Consider the following 26,146-nt stretch of genomic DNA (forward strand, 5'->3'; position numbering starts at 1 on the left):
ATGAAGGTGCTGCTGAGCCTGACTCTGGTGCTGACATGGCTGGGTAAGCTGTAAGTCATTCTGCTGGTTTCATTTACCTTGCCTGCTTTCCCCTCTGCCTTTGCTGAAAGAGCCATCGGCTCCTCTCCTCCGGCGGTGAGACCTCCTCGGGGTTTCGCAGGCGCCCGGAGCCGGCAGCGATGAGTGGGCTCCTGGGCACCGGGGACTCTCTGGTCTCTGGGTGCTGCATGTTCCCTTCCCGCAGAGATCACTCGTATATAGGCTTCAGATTGCAACAGCATCCCCGGATGGAATCCTGCGCTGATTCTGCCAGACTCCAAGGCTTTGAAAGAACTAGAAATGCTTTGCCAAGTCTAAATACAGGGAAAGGTTTCCAAGGTATTGATTTTGGCTCTGCCTGAGGCAACTGGCTCCCTTGGTCTTCTCCGCTGGCAAATATTTGTCATTTCCAGCTCCACAGCTGGTCAAGACCCAAAGAAACCTGTTTGGGAAGCTGTAGCACTTTGCATTTATTATTTACAGGGCATCAGACAAGTACTTGGTGCTTTGCCAGGGCCCGGCCCTCAGTGGCTTGTGGACAGAGGGAGCGGAGTGGCTAAGACCAGGAAAAGTTGACCTGTCTGAGCAGCTCCCCGCTGAATCAGCTCACCCAGCTCTTGGCGAACGAGCGCCAGAGCCTCAGCCGCTCTTCTTGTCGCCCGTGCAGACTCTGGGGCTCACAGGGTTTCTCTTGATGAGCCCCAGGGATGTTTTCTGCCCCCCTTGCTTCCCCTTCCTGCCATACGCTTCGCAGCCCGCCGTGTCGGCAGCTGCTTCGTGCTGGTTATGTCAGCTCTGGGCTCTTTGATGTTCCTCTGGTTGGTTGGTTGGTTGGTTGGTTGGTTTGTTTGGTTTTCCCCCCTGTCCAGCTTCTCTAGAAACCCTAAGCACTCGTTATGTGGCCAGACAAGTCCAAGCCCAGGTCAGGAGCCTGTGAGCAAGGGGTAAGGAAGCCAAATGGGCAGGTTGTGAAAGAGGAACTGAAATTCATGTGAAGCGGTTGAATTGCCCCTGGCCTGGTGCAGATGAGAGTGGCGCTGGTTCTCCCAGCCAGTGACTCACAGGAACAACCCTGCAGGACCTGCAGCCCTGGGCTCGCCGACGCGGAGGGCTGGGGTTGTGCTTCCCCACTTCCCTTCTGCGTGGCTTGTTCGGCGAGCGCCGCAGCCCTTGGTCTGGCAGCGGGGAGGATGTGCTGCCCCGCATCCCAGGCACGCCAAAAGCAGGGCTCAGGGAGAGGCTTTGCCCGCGCAGGCAGCAGGGCCGCCCCATTGCGCTCTGGACCGGTCAGTGCCGTTAGCCCCAGGCTTATCTGGAGAGGAGATATCTATGGGGACAGGCAGGCAGCAGCTGGCCATCCTCCCTGGACTCATCCTGCTGTCCTTGTCCCTGGCAGAGCGATGCCGCGGGTCGGCTGGCTGGGTGTTCACGGAGCCTCAGCTTCGAGCCAGCGCTGGGGACTCTGTCCTGCTGCAGTGCTTCTTCCTCGACCCGGCGGCCAAGGGCTGGACTGTGGACAAGGTGGACTGGCTGCACGTGGCAGGAGCTGGCACGCAGAAGGTGGGTCGGGACCAGGGGCTGGGTGGTGGAGCAGGGCGCGGGGCCAGGCGGCAGGGGAGGGCGAGCGAGGCGGCCTCGCCGCTCTTGGGAGGCTGTGGGGAAGCCCGTCCTCCTGGCCCAGGCCGCAAGAGGAGGAAGGTTCCCCTGCGTGGCGGTGGGGCACCTCCACCGCTCCCCGTGGCGCTGCACGGCAGGGGAACCACAGCGCTGGGTGTTGTGTCCTGGGGCTTTCCGAGAGAGCGTGGGAGCGAGCCGGGCTCTCGCGTGCGGCAAGCGCTCCACGGGGAGAGGGAGAGAGCGTGGGTCTGAAGGCTTTTGAGCAGGGAAAGCACATAGGGCAGTGCCCTGCTGCTGGGCTCCTTTCGCCTGATGCTGTCTGTGCCCTGGCAGGAGGAGGTGGTGTTTTATTACTACAGCAACCGTAGCATCCCTGTGGGCCGTTTCCGGAACCGGACACAGTGGCAAGGGGACATCTCCCGCTGGGTTGGCTCTATCCGGCTGCAGAACGTACAGGTGAACGACAGCGGCACGTATGTGTGTGAGATCCGGCTGCTCCAGAGCAGCAGCATCTTCAAGAACCACACGGTGCTGCACGTCAGCCCCACGGAACAGAGAGGTACGTGCTCTGCGATTGCTCCCCTCTCCCATTGCCCTGTTTGGCCCCACGCAAAGGCACTGCAGAGGTTTTGGGAGGCTCTCGGACCTGCCACCACGGTTCTTCTGCAGTAGGGCCGGGGTTCCTGTGTGTAGCATCCCCTGCCTTTGTGTCTCCCCAGCAGGACAAGGAGCAGCACGCGCCCAGGATGCTGCGGGCCCGGGAGACACCGGTTTTTTGTTTGTGGCTGTGGGCTGTGGCTGTGTGGCCGTTGTGCTGTCTTTCCTGGCTGGGCTCTGCCTGAGGAAGAGGTACCAACGCTAGCTGTGGGTTTAGGGGGCTGAGCAAAGCACCTCCTCGCAGCCGCCCTGGCCAAGCGCTGGAAATGAAAGGGCTGGAGCTGCGGGAACCAGAGGGGTTGCCTCCCCGGCTGCCGCCGCTGCCTGCAGTGGGGTGCAGACTCCTGCTGCCCTCTGGTGTCTCACTGCCCCATCCCGTCCCCCCTTTGCTCCCCAACCTCCTGGGCTCGCGGTGTGCCAGCAGCGGGGATGGCCTGGCCAAGGCACACGCAAATGGATCCCAGTGCCCCAGGAGAGGGAGGGTGGGGACAGGAGGAGTAGGCGATGCTTCTTGCTGGAGATGACACCGCCATTGCCTTCCCTCAAGGTCTGCAGCCAACATGGCCCTGGAGAGGACTGGAAGTGGCAGCAGCAAGAGCAAAGCAGAGGTGAGAGCTGAGGCTGAGCTGCGTGGGGGGGAGTGTGTGCCTGCCCTGTCCTGCCCTGCCCGGGGACACCACCACAACCCGCGGGAACCAAAGCGAGGGAGGAGAGGTGGAGAAGGGGAGGGATGGGGCACGCGGGGCTGCAGAGCGGGTGCCGAGCGCGTCTGCCTGTGCGCACGCCGAGCCGTGCCCTCGCATGGCCACCCCCCCCGCGAGGGATGTGGGGCGCACAGGAGAGCTGCAGGCTCCGTGCCGTGCCGCCAGCTGCACGCATGGGCGGCGGGTTGGGACGAGCCCGAGGTCCCGCCGTTTTGTTTGGCTCGCGGTTAAGAGGTGGTGCTGGTGGAGCAAATGCTCCCGCGGCAGCCGGATGCCTGGGAGCAGGGAGGCTTGCCGGGGGAGATGCGGTCCTGGGCCAGGGTCACCCTCACGCAGGACAGTTGCTCTCGTCACTAGCTAAGGCTGTACGTCCTCAGGACACAGAGGGATCGCTGACATGAGGTGTATGGGGCATAGGGCTGGGGATGCTGAGGGAAGGGATCCCGCGCTGGCCAAGCACGGGGCTCTCGGTGCCAGCCCTATGACTGGGGTAAGGTGGCCCTTGTGTATTTGGGGACCGCTCGGTTCCCAGTGTTCTGATCTCCCTCTCACAGGAAGCGCTTTACTGCTCAGTCCCTGGAGCTGAGGTACCCAAGTCTGAACAGGATGCGAGGAAGAAGAGGAGAGCGGAGGAGACCTACGTAACCATGGTGAGGAGGCGAGCGGCTGCCCCAGGATGTGCCAGGGGTGGGCAGGGCATGCAGCTGTAAGGCTGGCGCGACCCCCTATGTCACCAGCCCCCGAGGATGGTGGCATCCAGGGCCTGACCCCTCACTCCCCACGCCAGACAGCAGCATCCCTTGCCTCCTGCCCGTTCCAAATGGGCGCCGATACCTGTGGCGAGACTCACGCCCTGTCCCTTCCTCCTTGCAGCGCCCCTCTCCCTTCCAGGAGAACAGCGTCTACGTGGAGCTGGCCAAGAGGGCGATCCCGGCAGAGTGGATGGGAGAGGGGCGACAGGGGGATGGACAAAGCACGGAACCCCACAGCAGACCAGAGGCGGTGCTTCCCTGGGCTCCAGAGGGTCAGAAATAGCCGTGCTGAGGGATGTGAGCCCCGTAGCCAGCAGGTGTGTGCAGGACAGCTTTGTTGCTGCGGGCAGGCCGGCGTTCTGCGGCTGTCAGCCCTTCCTCTGAGAAGCGGCGTCGCTTCACTCTGTGCTCCATGCCAGAGCCGCTGCCGGGGCATGTCCCACCCTGGCTCTCTGCCGGGGGACCAGGGGAGACGTGTCTCTCTGGCTCTGGTCTCTGGAGGGGGGCACAGCCTCCACGCTCCAGCTTTCATCCCGCTCCATGCAGCTCCGGGTCCTGAGATAAGGATGCCCAAGGATGGCCTGGCAGGGGGAGGAAGGGGGAGATGCAGCGGGAGCTGTGCCGACATGCCAATGGTACTTTCTGAAGACAATAAAACTCAGGGAGTGGAGCCTGTTCCTGGCTTCCTTCTACCTCCTGCTTGAGCGTGTGATGTCCAAGCGTGCCAAAAACTGCCTGGCCCGGGGCCTGGGCGCCCCTGCACCCGCAGGCAGCCTCGCACGCCGCACCCGCGCTGCCTCCGGGCAGCGCTGAAGCCAAATGGGCCGCGAAGGGGGTCCCTTGGGAGCAGGAAGGGCCCCGCCCGGGCTGTACCGGGCCCCGGGCTGTACCGGGCCCCCGGCTCTGCGGGGGATGCCAGGGAGGGGAGCGGGGTCCCCCCGCGCCCCAGCCGCCTCCGCGGCTCAGCACCTCCGGGAGGTGCACCTACCCCTGGGGCCGGCTGCCCCGGCCGGGGGGAGCCCAGCAACCCCTCCCGGGCCTCCGGGGCAGCGCGTCGGGGCGCGCGGGCCCTCCTCCCGCACTATACATAGCTGTTTGACAGCCGCAGGTGCGGCGCCGGGAGCCGCTGGGGACCCCCCGCCGCCGGCGCTGGAGGGGAGACTGCAGCGCAGCCGGCGCCGGGCTGCGCTCCTTGGTTTCACGTTGACTCCCTCCTCTCTTTTCCTGGATGAAGCCAGGGAATGGGATTAGCGGGGAAGCGGCAGCCGGAGCTGGTTTTGGGGTGTTGGGGGGGGGTTACATGTGACCTCCGCTGCCTTTGCAGGGTCGTGGGACCCGTCGCGGGCTCTGCCCACCCAGCGCAGGTGGGAAGCCCTGCCGTGCGTGCAGCCACTATGTTTGCTGAGTGGTTTTCCTGTGTTCACCTGGGCTCTTCTCTGATGCCTTCTCTCCTGGCTGCCCCGTTTCCCCTCCTGAAGCTGGTCAGGTAGCGGAGCACCTCTGCGTCCCTCCTGCCTCCCCATTGCCCCATCCCTTCCTCCCATGGCTCTGCTGCACGGGGACTGAGATGTGCTCTGGCTCCAGGGCACCCCTCGCCTTCCTCCCGACTGATGCTGCCACAGCAAACCCCTCCATCCCACGTCCCGGGACATGAGGACTTGGTGGCTGAGCAGCTGCTGTCACCGGCTTTCTGGTCTCCATGGTCACACGTCATCTCCTCTCTGCAGCCTGAATTCGGGCTTGGAGTCCGTGGCCCAAAGGCTCCCTTGGCTGATGGTGCGAAGGGGACCAAAGACCTTCTCTAGCCCCGTCACTGCGGGGCAGAGCATCCCCATCCCGAGGGCAGGATGAGGAGAGGGGGTTGCTGTTGCATAGCGGGCTGCTGGGGAAGGGGGAAGGTGCCGGCAGAGTCCGGCACCCCTGGGAAGCGAGGGGGCTGCCCTCACATCAGCATGGGAGTGCACTGGGAACGCTTCTACCCGCTGCAGGCTGCCTGCCCGTGGCCATGCCTGCACTTGGGCGTGCTGGCCGGGCTGCTGTGCTGGCCGCCTCCATGGGACCCTCTGCTCTCTGCCTGGCTTCAGGAGGGCCTTTCTGACATTCCTGGGCCCAGCTGCTCTCGAGAGCGGGAACCACTGCTGTGAATGGTGCGGGTCGCCAGCCTCCAGCAGGGCGGAGGCGACACACCTGCATGGCCCCACCGAAAGCAGGGGGCTGCAGGGGGCCACGGGAGCCCTCATGGTCAGGGCTGCGCTGCGGGGCACTGGCGGAGTCCCTCGGCTCCTGGCCTCCCCGGGGGAAGAGGAGCGCTGGGTGCTGCTTGCTCCAAGGGCAACTTTGCACGGCCAGAGGGAGTCCCGGCAGAAACCTGCTCCTCGGGGGCCCTGGGCTCAGCGCGCTGAGGAGACAGTGCGTGACACAGCCCACGGCGCGTGACACAGCCCACGGCCCGACCGCGCAGCGGGAGCGCCAGGAGCCTTCGCCTTTCGTTCAGGGGAAAATTTTTCCGCCCTCCCACTTCCTCTGCTGAAATCCACCAACCATAGCATTTACGGGCTGTCTCGCTCCAGCCCGGCTCCAGCCATATTGGGCTGGGGGGATAAAGCGGCTCTAATGGTATATGTCACCTGCAAATAACCCGGGCGTTCGAAAAAACCCAACCACCACCACCACCACCAAAATCCACACCAACACCAGGTCCTCTCCATACACACAAAGTCCTTCAAAATGAGCCCGGACGCTCGGCTCCCGCAGCCCACCTTGTTCCTCACTGGCCTCAGCTTGCTCCTGGCGCTGGGTAAGTGTCGCCTCGACCCCCTTGCATGCGCACGGCTGCCAGGGGAGAGCACCCAGGCTGGGGAGAAGCACCCTCCCTGGCCAGGAGCCCCCTCCCCGCATCCCAGCCCCGAGAAGCCCCTCCTGTCCCCGGGGACGCGGCGAGGCAGGCAGAGATGCTGTGCCGCAGGGTCGGGGACGGAGGTGGTCCGGGATGCGCCCTGCTGCAGCCCGCCAGCCAGGGCGACCCGCTTTTCGGCAGGATTGGGGGGGCGGGGGGGTATGCTGCAAACAGCATCTTCTCTTAAAAAAAAAAAAAAAAAAAAAAAAAGCCGCGCATCCCGCTTGCTGGAGGTGTCCTCTGGGCGCGAGGCTGTTTGCGTGCCAGGCAGGGCTGCGGGCTGCAGCGGGGAGCGGGGGCAGCTCTGGCTTTGCCGCGCTGGTGGGCTGCGGGAGGCTCGCCGCCGGCCTTTGGTGCGTGGCCGGCTGCTGGGGCGGCGGGCTGGCGGCGCTGCCCGGGGTGGGGGGGAAGCCCGGTGGCTGCATTCGTGCCCTGCCCCGCAGCCAGCAGCGTGTGTCAGCAGGTTTGGGTCTCCATTGATCGGAAACAGGAGCGCGTCACCTCTTTGAAGTGCTGTTCGCACTGTCCTGGAGCTCCTGGTGGGCTGCCTTTGCTTTAGGAGAGAGCCTGGGAAATGGCGGATAACAAGCCCAGCGAGCGCTGCTTTAGAGGCTGCGTGTAATTTTACCTCCTGAGCCCTGGGTGCAGGGTGTAGTGTGACAGAGCGTTTGGGAGTGTGTGCGGCACCGAGGGACGCAGCAAGGACACTCGCTCCCGGGGGTTTTAGCGGTTTCTTCCCCCACCTCTGTGGTCGCCCAGTGCTGGGTGCGCAGGGCCATGGCAGAGTTTGGACCCGCACACGTAGGTGCTCCCGTGGCACGTGCCCGTTGCGTGCTGGCTGCCTGCGAGGACCCTCTGCCTGCGGTGCGGTCCTGCCTTACCAGGGGGCAGGGCAAAGCCCCGGCCAGGGCTGCCCCGTCGCCGCAGAGGGTGGGAGAGCTCCTGGCGGCAGGTCAGCCCTCTGCAGAGCCCTGGGGTGCCCCGCGGATGCAGCGCAAAGCCACGCCGCCCCACCGCAGGCACACAGGGCACGGTGCGAGGGCTGCCGGGCACCCTGCCGCCCCTGCAAGGTGTCCCTGACCGCACCTAGGACTGCGATGGGGCAGCAAGGCTGGGTCACCGGCTCAGGCCTGGGCGCTTCTTCCTTCCTTGGCTGCTGCGACGTGTCCCCGTGCGCCAGCTCTCCCCGTCCCTGTGCCTCCCGGCACCCTGCGGGGAGCCCTCCCCGCGCTGGGGCTGGATGGAGGGGGCGCACCGCGGCTCCCCCGCTGCCGCACGAGCAGGGAGCTGTCTGCAGGGGCTCGGCCGTGCCTGGAGGGCACCCCTCTGCCCCCAGGGAGCTGGCTTCAGGATGCTGCTGGTTCACACCTTGCAGCGTGGCTTGAAGCAGCCGTGTCTCCCTTTTGGAAAAGCCTCTTTTCCCCGGCTGCAGAGCCTGCCCCCTTTCCTGCCCTGTGTGCAGACGGAGCGGATTAGCCAGCGGAGCAGCCTTGACGTGCATCCAGCTTGGCCGCAGGGCCGGAGTCAGGAGCACCTCAGGAAGAAGATGTGAGAGCAAAGAGCAGCAGCCAGAGGGGAGAGGTGAGGTGATTGGAAAAGCACCTGCTGCCACTGCCGCTGCCCCTGTCCTGTGGGGTGCCGCAGCCCCCCTTTACAGCCTCACTGCAGCAGTCCTGCCGGGGCTCTGCCCCCGGGCTTCTCGGGGCTCGGCCTTAGCGTTTGCAGCCAGATGGCCGCGCAGGAGCCTGGCTCCCCTCCGCAGGCTGGGCAGAAGGTGCTGGATGCAGGCGCTGGGTTTTGGGGGCTGCTGGGGCAGCCAGCAGAGCAGGGGAGCTGCGGGAGAGGAGCGGAAGGGGGAGCAGGGCACAGACGCCCCCTCACTGCCCGTGCCCCGGGTGAGCCCTCCTGCCCTGCGAGCTGCACCAGGTGGTGCCCCCCTTTCTCTGCCACGGCAAGGTCAGGCTGCAGCGACCGGCCTTGTCCCCCCAGGAGGGTCCGAGAGCTTGACCCGGTCATTCCCGGCTGGAGAATCCTTGCGTGAACACCACTGGGAAGGGGGGAGCATCTGCATTCCCCTGCAGCCCCCCGGGGCTGGCCCTGGCAGATCCCAGCCCTCGCCGCCGTAGCGCGTCCTGCTGGGAACGAAATCTGATGAGCGCAGCCATAAATTTCCCGGCGGCTGTGGCGCTGAGCCCTGCATGCTGATGCTGCATGCAGCCCTTTGCACAGCGGCATCGATTCTGCAGCGGGAAAGGCTCGGTCAAGTGGCGAGGAGCAGGGCTTGCCTGGAGTCAGCAGGATTTAGCGCCGGGCGCAGTCAGGCTAGGCATGGTAGCGCGGGGTCATCGGCCCTTGCGGAGCAGGGACAAGGGCTGGGGCCAGGGCTGGGGCTGCTCCCCTCTTGTCCCCTGTCACCTCTGCGCGGGGCAACCCTGGGCCTGGCTGGCCGCAGCGTGGTCTGTGCGTGGACGTGCCTGAAAGGCAGCCCCAGGGCGAGCTCTGTGCGGCCGGCCGGCCTGCGGGGTGGGATGGGCGGACCGGCTCAGCCCTTTCTAACTCGCCTGCCTCTCCGCTCTTGCTCTCTGTGTTTGTGGCAGCGCCCACGGGATTGGGCATGGAGGTCATGGCTCCTGCCACCATCAATGCCTTGAATGGCTCCTCTGTGAAGCTCTCCTGCACCTTCAACTCCTGCTACAAGGTGGAGAACAAGCAGTTTTCCCTCAACTGGACGTACCAGGGGTGCAGGAACTGCTCCGAGGAGCTGGTGAGTGTCACCAGGGCTGGGGATCTGCCGAGAGGGCCTGGGACCAGCTTGAAGTAGTCGTCTGCGTTCCTCGGGCTCCTGAGCCGCCTCCTTAAGTGCGCTCCGGCTAGCCGGCCCTCCCCCACCACGGGGAAAGTTAGCAGCCGACTGTGTAAAGGACCAGCAGTCAGGGCAGCCGCCCCGATGGGGCAGGACAGGCAGGCGTGAGCGGGGAGACCCCGTCCCTGTTCACTGTGGCGGCCAGAGCTGAGCGGGGGCCGTGCCGCTCGTGGAGCTGAGCGAGCGCTGCCCGGCTTGCGAGCGAGCGAGCGAGCGTGCAGCGTGGGCGCGCACCCGGGGCAGCACGTGCAGGGGAGGGGGATGCCTGGGAAGCACACGGGGTGCCAAACACTGTCTCGCCTCCTCTCCCACGCGGGCTGCCCAGTTCCTGCAGTTCCGGATGAAGATCATGAACAAGCAGCTGGACCGCTTTGGGAACCGGGTGGAGTTCACCGGGAACCCCACCAAGTACGATGTGTCCTTCACCCTCAAAAACGTGCAGCTGGAGGACGAGGGCACCTACAATTGCTATGTCCTGAACCCCCCGGACCGGCACCGGGGCCATGCCAGCATCAGCCTGAAGGTGCTCACAAAAGGTAAGCGGTAGAGCGGTCCCCTCTGCCGTCGGGCACCCATGGGTGCTAGGCTGGCTCTCTGCTCTGCCTCGTGCCCTGCCTTCTGCGATTCTGTTCTGTGATTCACCCTGCGCTGCGTACGCGGGGTTTGCTCCCCGGCGGTGGGAGCGAGCCCTGCTTCTTCCCTCTTGCTCCCGCTGGCTGCCCCAGCCGGGGGCTGCGTGCCCTGAGCCTGTGCCCTGTCTCTCCAGAGCCCCCGAAGCACGACTCGACGGTGGCCGTCATCGTGGGCGCCTCTGTGGGTGGCTTCTTGGCCGTGGTGATCCTGGTGCTGATGGTGGTGAAATGCGTGCGCCGGAAAAAGCAGCAGAGGCTGAACACGGACGACCAGAAGACAGAGGAGGAAGGGAAGACAGACGGCGAAGGCAACCCAGACGAGGGCACCAAGTAACGCCCCCCCGCCCGCCTCTCCCTCTTCACCCCTGTACAGTGTGACCCCCTCGGTGTGCTTCCCAGAGCAAGGATTTCTGTCTCCCCAGAGCATCCCTCCTTCCATCTAATTACCCACCCCAGCCTGGAGCAGGGCGCGGAGAGAAGGTCCCCGGAGCCTGGCCGCAGCGGGCAGGGCCGGGCAGGGTGGCTGAAGCGCGTCGAGGCTGCCCCCGAGGCTGAGCTGGGACCGGCTTGTCCCCTGCTCTGAGCGCCGGAGCACCGCGTGGGGCCGTGGGGAGGTGGTGGGGACGGGGTGGTGTGGGAGAGGGGGGAAGAGCGCGGTCCCCACGCACGGAGGGGCTGGAGCAGGGGGTGGCGGGGGGGGCAGAGGGGGGCCGGGCAGCGCCGTGCCCAGGCGGCTGCACCCTGTCCCTCTGGAAGAAGAGAGCAGGGGCCGGCGGCCAGCAGCTGCCTGCCCTCGGGGCCACGTCTCGCCCCCGAGGCGCTCCTGCCGCGCCTGGGCCACCGGCCCCGGCGTCCCCGTCCCCGTGGGATCCCCGATAGCTGCCCGTCTCCTCCTTGCAAGTCCTGTGTGCCAGTGCTGAGGGTGCTGGAACAAGAAGCTCGTGCTCCTTGGGGACTGTGCCAGCCTGCGCGGAAGCCGAGGGCTGGGTAATGACCGTTAGCCCACGCGCTGTCTCTGAGCTCTGCAGGTTTTTGGAGCCGCTAATGGCTCCTGGTGCGCAACGGATGTACCCTTCTGCCTCTCGGGCTATTTTTGGGCCTGAGCATCTCAGCCAAAGGTGCTGGGCTGACTTTCTCGTGCTCGTTTCCTTCTCGGGGAGGGTAATTCTAATGGAAAATGTTCTGCTGATGTGCCAAACCGAGGCGGTGGGGAGTGGCGGGGTACGGCTGCTGGGGATGAAGAGCTGCTGGGAGGAAGAGGAGTTCTTGGGCGCTTGCTGGGAAGGACTGGGCACAACCGTGGGGCCAGGGGCAGGACAGCTCTTGGGACCCCCGAGCAACCCAGTGATGCTGAAACCGCCTCCTCCAGCCTCCCTGCAGAGCACTGCACAATCCATAACTGCCACGGCAACGCGCTGCCAGCCTGCAGTGCCGGCTGCCGCCCGCCCCAGCCCCGTCCGCGGTCCAGCGCCTGCCCTGCTTGCGGCAGCTCCCTCAGCACACCCCGGGAGCTGCCCTGCGTGCCCTGCAGCTCCTTACGAGCAGTGGCGCGGGCAGCTCGGGGGGTGCGAGGGCAGGCGCGAGCGAGCGGTGGTCCCGGCTGGGCCCACCCCGCTGCGGTGCAGGGGGATGCGGGGAGCCCCGGGGCCGGGAGCCGGCGCGCCTGCCTGCCGTGGGCTCGCCGCCTGGCCTTGGGCTCGCCCCTTGCCTCCTGCGCCGGAGCTGGCGGGTGAGCTGCGCCGGCTGCAGCGCGCGGGGAGCTCGCCCTGGGGCCTCTGGCGGGTCAGACAGGGAAAACGACCCGGGGAAGCGTCCCCTGCCGCACCATGGCCGCGCTCTTCTTCTCCCATGGCAGGCAGGACACGGGCAGGAGAGGGGCAGTGCACAGAGCCCCGAGGGACACTGCCCAGGGTCTGGGGACAGAGGTCCCCTGTCGCCTACAAGCAGCACTGCCAGGGGAGAAGGGAGACCCTCGCCACACCACCCGCTGCCCAGCACTGCCATGTCCCTGCGCAGTGCCATCCCGGCAGCGCGGCGGGCAATGCCGTCAGGCCCCGGGGATGGAGGGACGGCTGTGCGCCCCCTGCTCTGCCCCCGTCGCTTTCTGCCCCAGCCCCGCGTGCCCTCTCTGCCCTGCTCGACCTCCCGCTCGTCTGCAGCAGGAATGCGCCGTGTCTTGCCCCGTGTGGCTTCCCTCTCTCCCGCGGGCTTCTTTCCGGCCCGGGGGGGTGGTAATGGGCTGAGGCTGCCTTCCCCCGCGCACCCCCACGCCCGATGGCTTTCCCCGTACAGTGCCAGTGGGGAGCCGGCCGCAGGGCTGGTCCCCGGGGCTGCCTGCTGCTCGAAGCCGCGGCTCCGCGCGGGACTGAGCTGGCGACTTTGCGGCCAGAGGCCACTGACTGTTGCACATGCCCAGTCTTGCATCTGCCTTTCATTTCTTTCATGCACTATCCTTGGATTGCAACTTGCCAATGCATCTGTATGTACATAGCTGTACACAACGGAGAGAATCTCTACAAATATATATATACACACAGGAGGCGCCGTTATCGGTCATGACTATAGTTTTGGGTTTGCGCCTTCTGGTGGGTTTCTTTTGCCAAACACTGCTGAGTGGAGGATGTTTTTACTGCTCTTTGTATGGTCAAACAAACGAAAGAACAACAAAACGCAAACTTTGCCCACGATGCTTTTGTGCTGCTGCCTGCCGGAGGGGCAGGACAAGGGTCCCTCGTCTCTGCTCTGCCTGTGCGTGTCCAGGGGCAGAGATTTCGGGGGTGCTCCATGCGCTCTGCGGGGGCTGCAGCTCTGCTAGAGGGAGCTGCACCCCTGCCGAGTTCCCCACCTCTGCTCCGGGAGAGCCGGGGATGGCGGCTGCTGGCGGCACGGGCAGGTAAGGCTCAGCAGGCTCCGGCGGAGCCCGGGGCACGCGCCGGGAGATGGACGCCCACACCCGGGCTGCTGTCCGACTCGGCAATCCAGCAACGCCGCGCGGCCGCGCCGGAGCAACGCGGCGCAACTGGGGCACAGTTAATAGGCACATCCATCAATTTACCCACCGTGGAGACAGAGGGGTGAGGGGAGCTCCGACAGCCGCCCTTCAACCGGGGCTGCCGAATGCCTGCGCGTCCCGAGTCCAGCCACAGGCAAGGTCTGGCCGGCACACCACTGCTGCGCACCTACAGGCACTGCTTCTTTCCTGGGCTAAGGCCGCCCGCCTGCCCTGCCTTACCCACTCCCCCCCGCAGCTGCGGAGGGAGTCAGCCCGACGGGGGGGGAGAGTACAGCCCGAGGCAGAGGGCACGGGGGACCCCCGGCTTGCCGGTTTGGGGGTGCCACTGGGAGAGTCACTGGCAAGACACTCGTGAGGAAGGCAGGCACTGTGGGATGGCGGAGGAGAGCCCCGTGGGACACGACAAGGTTATGTTTTCATCACCGCGAGGGGCCGAGGGCAGTGACTGCAGCCCCCCGGCGCCGGGGCTTCACAGAGCCCCCAGAACCGGGGACGCTCACTTTTACAGACCCCGCAGATTTCCTTGGACCAGGTGGGAGTAGAGGTGTTGAAGAGCAAGAGAGCAGCTCGGGAGATGGCGGGGGGCCTTCCCTGTGCCGGGGAGAGCTCGGCGCCCTGCACAGAGCCACAGGGGACACTGGGGTGCCTCGGTGGGAGCCCAGTCCCTGCGATGCTGCCTGCAGCCTGGCCGTCCCGCTCGCGGGGCCGGGGAGTAATGAGGGGGGACCTGGAAAAGGGGACAGCCCGGGACGGCGAACTCAGGGCAGCACTGGAGAGCCGGAGCCGGGGATGGGGAGGGTCTGGTGGAGGCAGCCTCAGGCTGTGCCGGGTCAGGAAGAAACTTTCTCCTGGGACACAGGACAGTGGCATCAGTGTTTCTTGCAGATGCCTCTGCAGTGGCTGCCTGGGGACACTGCTCCTTTGTCCCTGCTTGTATTAAGGGGCCAGTGCAAGGGGGCGAGGACCCTGCCCGTCCCGCAGGGCAGCCAGCGCTGCTGGCGGGTGCCGAGGAGGCAGGAGGGCTCTGCGCCGGGAGAAGGAGGCAGGGAGAGGGGAAAGCGTCGCTCAAGGGAGAGCTGCAGGCAAGGGAGGGCTGAGAATGACAAAGGCAGCCAAGCACTCACCCGCAGTCTGTGTGCCCCGGACCTCTCGCTCAGCTCCCAGCCCGGCGTGCCTGGCCCAGCCGGGACTGTCCTGCGGAGTGTCTGATCGCTGCCAGCGCCTTCTGCCCACTGCCAGCTCACCGGCTGCCGGGCCACCTTGTCTTTTAAAGGTCACAGCCAGAAGACCTTGCAGTAAATATAAGGTGCTGCTGGGAAGCTCTGCTCCGGCGTCGCCACCTCCTTCGTCGGCAGGAGGGCTCTGCCTGCCGCTGGTCCAGGACCCCAGCGTCCCCTGGCTCTGGGAGGCTTGGGAGGGGGCCAGGGCTGTCTGTGCGTCACTGGCGGGAGTGGGACCGGGGCTGCCGCCGGCAGGATGCTCCAGGGCAGCCGGGGCCAGTGCAGCGCCTGCTGCATTGAGCTGGGAGGCTGCAGCCCAGCTGCTCTGCTCAGCCCTACCCCACCAGGTACCCACGTGGAGGGAAGCAGGAGCCCTCCTCGGGGAGCAGCCTGTTTTTTTAACCCTCCCAGCTCCATCAGTGCAAGGTGAGAGGGAGTGAGGGGTACAAAGGGGCCTGGCAGCCACTCTGGCACCCCTTCCCGGCAGGCTGCGAGCCAGCTGGCAGGACCCCGGAGCCCTTCTTCTTGTCCCCCCGGGGAGGTGACAGTGTCCGAGCAGAGGGTGCTCGCCTCCCCTGAAACCGGACACAGCAGCCTTGTGCTGGACTCAGCAGAACAAGTTTCCGCTGAGCCGCAGTATCCCCGGGTGCCATGCCGGACATCTCAGTATCATGCGAAAATCCTAGGGCCAGCTGCTGTGAGAGCCCTTCCCTGCCGTGGCACACACCGCTCGCCGAGGCCGGGCTGCGGGAGAGCGGAGCCTTTCCCAGGCCTGCGGCAGCGGCAGATGTCTCACGAGATCAGTCGGCCGAGGAGACTGGCCAGAGCTGCCAAGCGTGACAGCTCCATCAGGCTCCTGTGACAGGCAGCGTCCTGCTCCGAGCCCTGGGGCCGCGTGGCCAGGAGGGCACGGCTGGCTCTGCCCGTGCGGCGCGAGCGGGCAGCGTGGTGCCAGGCTTGCCGCCTCTCCCCGGCAGGCACGCGGAGCCCTGTCTCTGCAGAGATGCTCAGCAGGGAGATAGTGCCCGCAGGGGCATGTCATCGCAGAAAACGCTGGGTACCCACCTGCCCTAGACACCTGGTTTGTGCCTGTGCCCACAGAAGCCCATTTGTATTTACTGGCCAGCTTTCCCAGCCGGGTGGTGCTGCTATTCCTGACCTCCCTGCCTCCAACAGGATTTAGGGCTCTCCTGGGGACGTTCACAATGGCGGTTGGGCCAAACCCATCGCAACTTTACCCACCTTTGGGGAAGCAAGCCTGGCAGACACCTGAGCATCCCGGGAAGGAGTCCTCCATGCATACTGCCCTTTCCCTGCACCAGGGAACCTCCTCGGAGGTGTGCCCCCCCCTGCCCCCTCCCCCCCAATTAGCAAGGCTCCAGCAGATGCAGCTCTCCTCCTCCTGTCTCGGCACACCGCTTGCCTGGTTGCCCGTGCCTGCGGCTCCACATCCCGAGCCGTATCCATCCCCTAGCCATATCCGTCACCTAGCCGTGTTCATCACCTAGCTGTATCCATCGCAGCCGCCCGCTGAGACACCTTCTGCTGCGTCAGCAGTACTCTCCACGCCGCTCCCGCAGCGCCGGCTGCCAGCGCTGCCCAGCCCGCTCTGCCTGTACTTTTCCTGCCTTGGTTGCCAGCTCTGCAGCCCTAACTCCTCAACCCACAGGCACTGCTGGCATCCTCTCAGGGCCCCCTGGGACGCCCCTGTGTCCTGCAAAGCCTCCTGCTTTCCCTCTTCCCTCCTGGTTCGTGCTCCTGGCCAGGTGGGAAGGAGAGCGAGCTGCAAAGGGGGCTGGGGTGGGGTTGAGGAGTCTCTCAAAGTGCCCTGGAGCTGACCGGCCGTGGCACCCCAGCCGTGCAGGCAGGGCCCGAGGCAGCATCCCTGCGGGCGAGCTGCTCTCACGCCCAAAACGAAGCCATCCTGTTCAAGGAAGCCATGCTGTAGTGCTGTTACCCAGCAAGGGAGGTATACAGCCTCACCTGGTCCCGGGGGAGCTTTGCTGGGACACGTGCCTTGTGCCAGGAAGGGTTACAGCCCAGAGAAACGGTCAGTGCTGTCCCTGCACTGTGAGCACGCGGCACCTCCTCCCCCTTCCCGCCAAGCCTGTTTTCGGGATGCGTCACCTCCAGCAAAGTGCTGCTCCGCACAGGGGTCTGGTTGTCTAATGGGCCTGGGCGCAAAGGTCAAGCTCTGCCTTCGCACGCCGCGCCATCCCAGGCCTCCATTAGGAGGGCCCCTACCACCGCCTCGGGGGCTGTGGCGCGCTGAGGGTTAGGTGTAATGGATGTGACGGTGAGGAAAAGGTCGTGGAGAAGCGAACTTATGTGCAGCCAATTATCCCGGAACAAGCTCACAGTGAGAAAAATAAGTTTTCAAAGTGTTCCCTTTGGCGCCGGGCAGATTCCCCCCGCAGCCCTGCCCGCCCGTCGGTGTCGGGCTCTGTGTCCCCGTCTGCGGCCGCAGAGCTGGGGGGTGTCTGCCGGGGGGCTCGAGCGGTGCCGACAGCCTCACGGGGACGGCGGCAGGGAGACCGGTGGCGTAAGGAACGAGAGCTGCCCCCCAGCCTCGGCCTGTGCTGTCACCTCCCCGGCAGCGGCAGGGGAAGCCACCGGCCTTAGCGGCCCTTTTCCCCCGGGGCCGCCCCCGCGGGGACCTTTCCCCCGAGCCCACCGCCGCGGGCACCGCAGCGATGCCGGGGCCAAACCCCGCCCGGGGGAAGGGGGGGGGGACTGGAAAAGCGGCAGCCCCGGGGGGGTGGGGAGCTGGGCTGGGCGGGGGGGCGTGCGGGGGCAACAGCCCCACTGCGGGGGGGGGGGGGGGGCACACACATACCGGGGCGTGCAGGGGGACACGGCGGGGCAGCGCGGGGCCGACCCCCCGCGGGCGGGGCGGCGGGAGGGTGCTCGGCGCGGGGGGGCGCGGGGGCTGCGCGGAGGAGCGCGGGGGGGGCGCGGAGGAGGGCGCAGCGCGGCCCCGCCCGGCGCGGCCCCGCCCGGCGCTGCTCGCCTTCCGCGGGGGCGGCCAGAGCCCGGGCGCTGCGGGCCAGCACGGACCGCGCCGCCCCGCTCCGCGCCGCAGCCATGGCCCCGCGCCCGCCCGCCGCCCCGCCGCGCCTGCTGGCCGCGCTGCTGGGTAAGGGCGCGGGGGGCTGCGGGGACCCGCTCCTTCCGGGCACCGCCGACGTCCCGCCGCTCCCCCCCCCCCCCCCCCCCCCGCTTCCTGCGGGGACCCTGTCCCGGGCTGCGCCCCGGGGACCCGCGGGCAGCCCGCTGGCGGGGCGGCACCGCGGGCCAGCCGCCCCCCGTGTCCCCGAGGCGGGGTGGCCCCCCCCCGGCTAAGCCCCGGCTAAGTCGCCCTCCTTCGCGCTCGGCCGCTTTGCCTCTGGCCCGCCCGCCCCGCACGGCATCGGCCGCCGCCGCTCCGCCGGGTTTGCCGTCCGCGGGCGCGCTAATGCAGTTGTCTCTGCTCTGCAGACGGAGAGCCCGAAGCACTGAGGATAAGTGACTTGTCCAAGGTGACTTCGCAGCCGAGTGGAGAGCGGACTCTGAAGTCCCGGCTCCAGCCCCCTGCCCTGCCTGCGTCAGTCGCTAACATCGCCAGCGCTTTCTTCTGCGAGCACTGCGGCTGCATCCCGCTTTGCCCTGCTCCGCTCCGCTGCGCTGCGCTGCTCCGCGAGCGGGGACCGCTGCTACCTGCCTGCTGCCGTGAACCGGGGGAATAGCCGTAGGGAAGCAGCGCGCTGCTTCAACGCAGCCGCCAGCACGCCCGGCCGACAGGTCATTCTCTTTACAGTTCATTTTGTAAAACAACCATTTGCATGCGCTTCTCCCCGGCGCGGGGACGAACCCGTGCCGCAGGGCCGCCGCTTGGAGCATGACGCCCGCACCGGTGCCCGGGGATGCCTGAGGTCCCCCAGCTGCAGGGTGGAAGAAGGAGTTTGCAGCCGTCCCCTCCCCGCTGCAGCCCCTGGGGCTGGGTCCAAGCCACCCGCATCAGCACTCGCGCACCGGCTGCACTCCTGCTGGCGTAGGTCATCCCTGCGTTCGCGGGCACAGCGAGCCCGAGACCAAGGGCTGCCTTTGCAGCGCTTGCTGTGGGGAAGCTCCCTCGAGAGGCGCTTTGGAGGGCGTAGTTCTTAAGATTGTTTTAAGTGAGCTGGAGACGCGAAAGACATGTAAGTACCTGACTGCCTGCAGGATTTGGGTGCTGGTCCCTGGTTGATGGTGCCTCCTCCGAGTGATGCCGTGCAAGCTGCTTTCGGTGCCGGGCTGGCAGTGGGGTGCTAGGAGAGACTCGGAGGTGCTGGAGACCGGGGTGCTTGGGGTCTGGGGTCCAGGGCAAGGCGGTAGGAGCCTTGTCCCACAGGTGGGCTGGGAGCCCGGAGGGTGAGGGGGGAAGGGGAGAGGTTCTGGACAGGTCTCTCCGTGTCTGTGCGTTTCGGGGACGCCGTGCTCTCCAGGGAGAGACAGTGGGCTGCTGGCTGCACCAGGGAGCCACAGCACAGCTTCCTCCGTCAGTGCCCGCGAGAAGGGCAAGGCCTGGGTGTCCCGTCCCGGAGCACATGGTGCCTGGGCTACGGCTGGCCTGGCAGCTCCTCTCGTCTAGCCACGGGGAGAGGAGCACGGCCAGCCCCCAGGCGTGGCTGCTCTCTGTGCCAGGAGGTCACATTGATTTTTATGGGCAATGAAAGTTTTTACGGGGAAGCTTTCTCACAGATGGTAGAGGCGTCCCGTGGCTTTTCAGGCGATCCCTGTGTGCCCTTTCCATTCGGGCAGTGGGTCCCAGACCAGGTTCCTGACGGGCTGCAGGCAAAGCGGGGGGCTGCCTGCAGCCTGTCGAGGGTGGGGGGGGGGGGGAAGTCTTGCTCTGGGCTCTGGCGCGGGCTGGCGGGCTCTCGCTGCTGTCGCTGGGGCTGGGTCCCGCGCTGCACACCCAGCACTGCGGCACGTAGCTCAGGGGCTCTGGGACCCCGGCGGGGGGCTTGCCCCAGGGGCTCCTCCTCTGTGAGAGCAAAGAGCAGGCAGCCCAGGCTCTGGCAGCGGCAAGAGTGGCTGCTCCCCGCTCCCCTGCGCTGTCTCCTGGGGAAAGCTCGCGCCTGCAGGCGTGGGAGGTAGCCTGGAGCCCCCGGAGCCGCTGAGGGCTGGGGCTGCGGTGGTGCAAAGTGCAGCATACGGAAAAGTAACGGCGGCAGGTGGTGTGGCAGGCTCAGTCAGTAATCTCCCAGCCTCCCGACGGGTGCTTTATTTAGTGGTAACATAGCACTTCTGTCTTCCTGAGACCACAGCATGACAGGAACAAGATCAGCCTCCGTTAACCCCGCTCATTCGATTCAGATTACGTTCAGGATGTTATAACAGTGGCAGACGGGATTAAGAGTGTTACAAGCTGCGGGGAATCGTCTTTCCTGTAAGCAGGTGTCCCCTCGCAGCACCCCGCCTGCTCAGGCGTACCTGCAGAGCCGGCATCCCTCCGCTGAGTCTTACTCCAGCTAGCGGCGTGATTCCCCCGGGACGCTCCCGGCTGTGAAGTCCCCTCCGGAGCATCCCCGGAGCTGGGCTTTGAGCCTGACGATTGCAGGAGACCTCCATCTGGTGGGAACCGCTCCCTGACGCTAGCTAAAGCCTCTCAAGCGAGACGGAAAGTGCTTCTTTGTAAAGTTAAATAACTCCTTCGCTGCAGTGCTTGCAATGCAGCACTGCAGCAGGGCCCGGAGCCCAGGATGCGGGGCTCTCGGGCTCGGCTTGGGCTGCGACGTGCCTGGGGAGCTCTTAGCACGGCCATGTGGGGAAGAATAAATCAGCATCTGAAGGGGCTGCAGCGAGACGCGAATCTGAAGCTGCGGGCAGTGAATCCAAGTTAAGGGGTCAGTGGAGCTGGGGACCAGCTTGTAGCTGTGGGGAGAGCTGCGTCCCCCCTATTTTGGTTGTCAGAGTGCCCAGGACAAGCTCTGTGGGGATGGCTGGGTCCCTGTGGTGGCTGAGGTCTGGGAAAGGGGAGGACGATGCTTTGCTGGGTTGTATCATGTCTTGGCCGTACCGCATCACAGCAGTGGGACGGGGCGCTGGTGCGACAGGGACGAGGAGTGGGGCTGCTCCCCTGGCCTGGAGCCCAAGTGCCCCTGCGCCCCCCCGGAAAGGGTTCGTGTGGGTGCTGCCAGCCCAGCACGGGGGTGCCATGCCAGTCCCCTGCGTGGGACCCCAGGAGCTTTCAGGCGTGCCCTTGGCTCCTGCAGCTGGGCTCGTACCTGCTCCTCCATGCCTTTCTCCCTGCCGACGGGGAGGGGAGGAGCGGGCGAGCTGCGTTCTGCAGTTTGAAGGTCGTCTGTCGGCTACAGCAGGAGAGGAGGCTCTCTGCAAGGAAGGCGGGCGTGAGGGGGTGCCGCTCCGGAGGTCGGCACGGGCGCTGCGAGGAGCCTGCTGCACTGTGCCTGGGGTGGGGGACGGGCGCAGTGGCAGGCGTCCAGGACAGCAACGCTAATTAGTGCTCCAGCTCCCTGCTTGAAGAACAGAGCGCTCTGCTTTGCTTTGGGCTTTTTTTTTCTTTTCTTTTTTTTTTCCCCCCTTTAAGGTTTAGCTGAAGGCCTGGTGGATAACATTCAAATCAGGGCTTTCATTTGCATACTTTATTCGTGGTGATATTATGGTTCCCTTTGAATCCGTGCTGTCCCTGCGGGTGCCAGCCAGCCCCTGCCGTTCTTCCAGCAGCAGGTCCCCTATCTCTGCCACGCTGTCCCGGGGCCGGGGACAGGCGCGTTTGCTGCAGCCATGGCAGCCAAAGGGGACGAGGGGTAACAAACCCGTCCCTGGGCCCTGGGAGGGGAGGAGAGCTGGGCTCGTGCCCCCTGTGCTGAGGCTGCGAGGAGGAGGAGGGTGCCCCGGGTCCCCGGTGGAGACAGGAGCGGGACCTAGCGGGGGGCGATGGCTGAGCCCCGCGGCCCCCCTCTGCTCCCTGGGAGGGGATCCCCACTGCGGCTGATGCTGCAGCCGGGGGCCGGGTGGCGGGGGGGCAGTAGTGGTCCCTGCCGGGCACCTTTCTCCTCTCTGCCCCAAGGGCGCACGTCCACGGCCGAGCCGAGCGGCGGGCTGGGCGGCATCCCAGCCCGGGAAGGACCGGGGGCTGCAGCGGGCTGGGCGCCGTGTCCTCACTCTCTCCTCCCCTCTCCCTGCCAGGTTTGCACGTCCTCGCCTTCGCCTTCGCCTTGGAGGTGTCAGTGGGGAAGACCAACACTGTGATGGCTCTGAATAACTCCGATGTCCTGCTGCCCTGCACCTTCACCACCTGCATAGGCTTTCAGGACCTGGTCTTCACATGGTATTTCAACTCGACGGAGATGGTGGGTGGCTCTCTGGGCTCTGCCTCTGTTTTCTCGGCAGGTCCTTTTGTCCTTCCCCCGTGCAGAGCAGCACCGCAGTTCTCGGAGCGTTCCCTTTCGCCTCTTGCCAGATGCCCGTCCCTCCGAGTGCCTCCAGCTCTGGGGGCCCGGGGCCGTTCGCATGGCCCGACTGAGACACCCGGGCACGTCTGTGCTTTGGGCACAAAGCTGTTCTGGGTTTTCTGCTGCCCATCGGTTCGTTTCTTTTCATACGTTGGCTGTTCAGGTGCAAGTCTGCCCTTTGGGCAGAATAGGGTTAGTTTCCTCCTCCTGCGCTTGCTCTGAAATACCAAAGGTTCTGTGTAGATTTGCTTCTTTCTGGGAATCTTCTGCTCGTCGGCTCCTTAGCAGGAGGGCTGCTTTAGAGCAGGTGTGTCCTGGCAAAGGGACTCTCTCTCATGGGTTCTCCCGTCTTTTGTGTGGTCTGTAACATTGCTGCAGAGCAAGTCAGATTGACTGGTGCTTCCCCGACGTCAGGTCCCCCTCCACGGCCATTCCCACTTTAATGGGGTGTGCCGGGACGCTCGGCCCTGCGTGTCTGTGCGTGCAGAGGTGGGGCAGGGCACGGCACCAGCAGGAGAACTCGAGCCTTTCCCTCGCCTGCCGTCGTGGGGAGCCCAGCTGACCCCATGTCCTGCATCCCTGCCTCTGCAGATTTACCACGGCAAGATAAAGAGCAAAGCCTCGGAGCCCTTCCTCGTGGGACGCAACCCACGGGTCGAGTTCGTCGGCTCAACGACTGGGAAGGACAACAACATCTCCATCGTCCTGAAGAACGTGGACTTCAGCGATGCTGGGAAATACACCTGCCACGTCAAGAACCCCAAGGAGAAGAACGCGCAGCACAACGCCACCATCTTCCTCACGGTGGTCCAGAAGAGTAAGTGCCGGTCAGGGCTGCCGTGTCCCGCGCGTGGCGCTGGGGCAGTGGGGGCGCAAACCCGTGCTGACCCCACCTTGGCTTGTGGCCATGGCGGTGCACAGGGCGTCCTGGCTTCTTGGAGGCAGTTGGCGCCCCTGAAGGGCGAGGCTTGGCCTCCTGCCCCTCTGCGCTGTGGACCGGCGGCTGGTGGAGGGGGTCGCTGCTTTTTTTGGGGGGGGCATGCGGCTGGGAGCTCCCTGCTCCCCTCCTCAGGCCCCTCAGCGCCTTCTCTCCTGCAGTGGTGAAGACAGACAACACTCTGACGGTCATCATCGTGGGCGTCGTGGGGGGGCTCATCGGCCTCCTCATCCTCTTCATGCTCATCAAGAGGGTTGTCCTGTTCATCATCAAGAAGACCCAGGATGGGAAGTGAGTGCGGGTGCCGGTGCCGGCGCCCTGCGGCGGGTGCTGCCGCGGGGCAGGGCTGCTCGGGGCCGCGGGGGCGGCGAGAGGGGCCGGGGGGGGCAGGGGCTGTCAGCTGGCCGTGTGCTCTCCCCCAGGAAGGAGTGTCTCGTGAGCTCGTCAGGGAATGACAACACCGAGAACGGCTTGGCCGGCTCCAAGGCAGAACAAAAAGCACCACCAAAGGCATGAAGCGGCGGAGCCCCGGCCCGCCCGGCCGCGGGGAGGGTGGGCAGGGGGACGAGCCTTTCCCTTTTGCTTTCTTTCCAAACCGCCGACGCTTGAGACATGTTTCTATTACACACGTGCCTGCAACCTGCACTGCTTCTCGGGAAAGACTTCGGCTGCCGTGGGGACTGGGAGCTTCTCGCGGACTCGGACTGGGACGCCGCCAGGACAGAGGGAGCCGCCTGCTCCGCTCGGAGCGAAGGCAAGAGGGTCCGGGCGGGCGGGGAAGGGGCCGGGCGCTGGCGGTGCCCCGATCTGCAGCCGCGCGGGTGCTGTGCCGCGTGCGCTGTGCTCCTGGGGCGCGGGGTGGTGGGCGGCCGGGGGGTCCCGGCGTGCCTGGGGGGTAGAGGCTGCGAGGGGCTTGCGGTGCCTTGTCTGACTCTGGCGGCGCTGAGCTGGGGCGGGCAGGAGCTGCCGGTCTCGTGCAGAAGGCTTCAGCGGCAGAGCAAGGACGCACGAAACTCGCCGTAGAGACAGAGGCTCCTGCCCGCCCTGCATTTCGCGCGGGTCCGGCACGGGAGGAAGGGAGGAAGCAGGGCTGTCGTGACGGGGCTTGGCTTCAGCTCTCCTGTTAAGCGCACTTGAGAAGCAAATCGGTGAAAAGCCCGTGGCTGTCATCTCTTCCCAGCAGGGGCTGGGCGCCATGCTGCCGTGGGGCAGGCTGGCCCCGAGGCGCCTCCGGTCCTCCCGTGGCAGGGCTGGGGGCCCAGCGGCCAGGGCTGGGGGCACCCCGGGTCACCGCCGGCCCACAGCGGGAGCACGGCAGGGTGAAGCTCCACATTTCACACGCGCTTTGCTCCTTGCGCAGGGCCGTCCCCGGGGGCAGCGGGGGGCTGCTCCCCCAGGCAGCCTTCTCAGGAGGCGCTCCCGGGGTTTGTGCCGCTGCTGCTCTTGCTCCTCCTCCCCTCTTTTTAAAGCTCGGCATTCACAGCAGCAATGCTTTTGATGCTGACTTGCCAAGGCTTGACTCATTACGTGGATGGATATTTTTTATATTAGACTCCAGGGGGAAAACAGCTGATTGCGTTTCCCTTTCACCCGAGGAAAACTGTGGCACTCCATCCGCGATGCAGGGAGGGAGCACGGTCGAGCCCCGGCGAGGGGAGCCGGGCTGGGGCTGCGCCAGCCCTCTCCCGGGCCTGCCACCGGCCCACTGGGTGACCTTGGGCAAGTCGCTCTGCCACTCCATGCCTCAGTTTCCCCATCTGTAAAATGGGGATAATAATACTGCTCTACCTCACAGGGGTCATTGTGAGGCTTCCTTGGCTAACTTTTGTAAAGTGCTTTGAGATCCTTGGATGAGGAGTGCCACAGAAAGCCTTTGCGAAGGCTACCCGCAGGGGGCACTCGGGCAAGCCAGCCCCCTCCCGAGGGCTGTAGCAGGACGTGCGACTTGAAGGGAGCGAGCCTATCCTACAACCGAAGTTGACAATGTCCTTTACAATGTAATTTCTTCCCCGTTTCTCTTTTATTTGTGGCTGTCTGCCAGTGAAGCTGCAGGACAGGCAGCTCCCCCGTCCCCACTCGAAATTGGGAATCAGAGCCGAGCCGTGACTTCCCCGGCTGCGGGGGCTTGCACCCCGACAGAGGTGCCGGAGTGGAAGGTAGGCGAGGATTTGGTGGGCAGGGCAAAGGAGGAAAGGTTAGGCGCTGCCTTCCATGGAGACCGCTGTGGGAGAGGTCGGAGCCTACCTGCCCGCTTGTGGGGGCGGTGGGACAGAGAGCACCTCGCAGCCCTGGCCCGGGTGCGTGGCTGGCTGCCCCCCCCCCCCCCCCCCCCGGCAGGGCTCAGGGCACCCGCCGGAGCGGGGCCGTGCGTTTGGGACAGGAGACAGGCACGGGCACCTGGCCCCGGGCAGGTTTCCTTGGTTAGACGGGCAAGTGGGAGTCGGGTCCCTGGGAGCCCGGTCCCCTCCCTGAGGGTCTGTGGGACCCTCGGGCGAATCACTTGACTTCTCTGTGCGTCAGTTTCCCCGTCTGTAAAATGGGGACGGTAAATCTGACCTACCTCACAGGAGGTGTGAGGCTCCCTGCATCGCTTTGCAAAGTGCTCCGAGATCCTGGGGCGAAAGGCACTCGGTAAATGCAAAGTGTTGTTAACATGCCATCGTCACGCGTGAGAGTCTGGGCAGGAGGGCGTGAGACCTCCCAGTTGCCCCAAGAGACCCCCCGGCCCATCCTTGGAGGAGACCTCCCGTGGGAGAGGACAGTGAGGGGAGGAAGGGATTTTTTTTTAAAGAACTATTTTTAGCTGTCCTAACCTGTTGGCCTTTTTTAGACGGTATCTGGACACAGTTCCACTTACCCCAGGATATGCAATGCTGTACTATGCATGGATTACTCCTCTGGCTTGATGGAAAATTCAACATAACCAGTTTTTGGAACTCTATACGCATATACGTGTGGGTGCCGTACGCGGCGCAGTGGGCTCCGGGGGAGCGGGCTGGCTTGGGAGCTTGCACCAGCTCCTGCGGGGTCCCTGCTGTCACAAGGGCTTTGGGGGGTCTGCAGGGGCTTCCCGGGGCACGCGGGGGAGAAGGCCCTGCCGGAGGTGCGTGCTGCGGCAGACACGTATGTGTATAAGCATATATAAGTACATGTAGGAGATGCCTGCGAATAAACACGGGGTGTGTACAACATGCTGCGTGATGACTTACAGCACATTTTTGCACTGTAGAGACCTAGTTAGCTTTGCCTTGACTGAAATAAAGTTTACGTTTACTAGAGAAACTTGCTCTAGTTTGGGTCGCTGTGGGTGTCGATTTAGGCTTCCCGTGAACTGTGTGTGCGTTGCCCACTCGAGCCCCAGGGCTGCGGGTACCTGG

General features: G+C 65.5%; 3 protein-coding genes across 3 annotated transcripts; all 3 read left to right on the forward strand.

Moving 5' to 3' along the window:
- On the forward strand, positions 1-4,408 carry LOC309680345 (uncharacterized protein; the record flags this gene model as incomplete). The annotated part of the gene is made up of 8 exons (XM_082493909.1): positions 1-43; positions 1,436-1,599; positions 1,990-2,215; positions 2,379-2,505; positions 2,861-2,921; positions 3,572-3,667; positions 3,891-4,086; positions 4,316-4,408. The coding sequence occupies 7 exons, from the start codon at positions 1-3 to the stop codon at positions 4,050-4,052; spliced, it is 879 nt and encodes a 292-aa protein (XP_082350035.1). The 3' UTR covers positions 4,053-4,086; positions 4,316-4,408.
- Positions 4,409-8,223: 3,815 nt separating this feature from the next.
- On the forward strand, positions 8,224-10,757 carry SCN2B (sodium voltage-gated channel beta subunit 2). The gene is made up of 4 exons (XM_082493808.1): positions 8,224-8,246; positions 9,263-9,429; positions 9,854-10,064; positions 10,295-10,757. The coding sequence occupies exons 2-4, from the start codon at positions 9,280-9,282 to the stop codon at positions 10,492-10,494; spliced, it is 561 nt and encodes a 186-aa protein (XP_082349934.1). The 5' UTR covers positions 8,224-8,246; positions 9,263-9,279; the 3' UTR covers positions 10,495-10,757.
- A 6,720-nt stretch (positions 10,758-17,477) lies between these two features.
- On the forward strand, positions 17,478-23,692 carry SCN4B (sodium voltage-gated channel beta subunit 4; the record flags this gene model as incomplete). Its single annotated transcript, XM_082493807.1, has 5 exons — positions 17,478-17,529; positions 21,567-21,730; positions 22,424-22,649; positions 22,931-23,060; positions 23,192-23,692. 5 exons carry the CDS (start codon positions 17,478-17,480, stop codon positions 23,283-23,285), a joined length of 666 nt encoding a protein of 221 aa, XP_082349933.1. The 3' UTR covers positions 23,286-23,692.
- Between the last annotated feature and the right edge of the window lie 2,454 nt (positions 23,693-26,146).

Source organism: Vanellus vanellus, assembly GCF_965231255.1.
Source record: "Vanellus vanellus genome assembly, chromosome: 21".
In the NCBI taxonomy this organism is placed as follows: Eukaryota; Metazoa; Chordata; class Aves; order Charadriiformes; family Charadriidae; genus Vanellus; species Vanellus vanellus.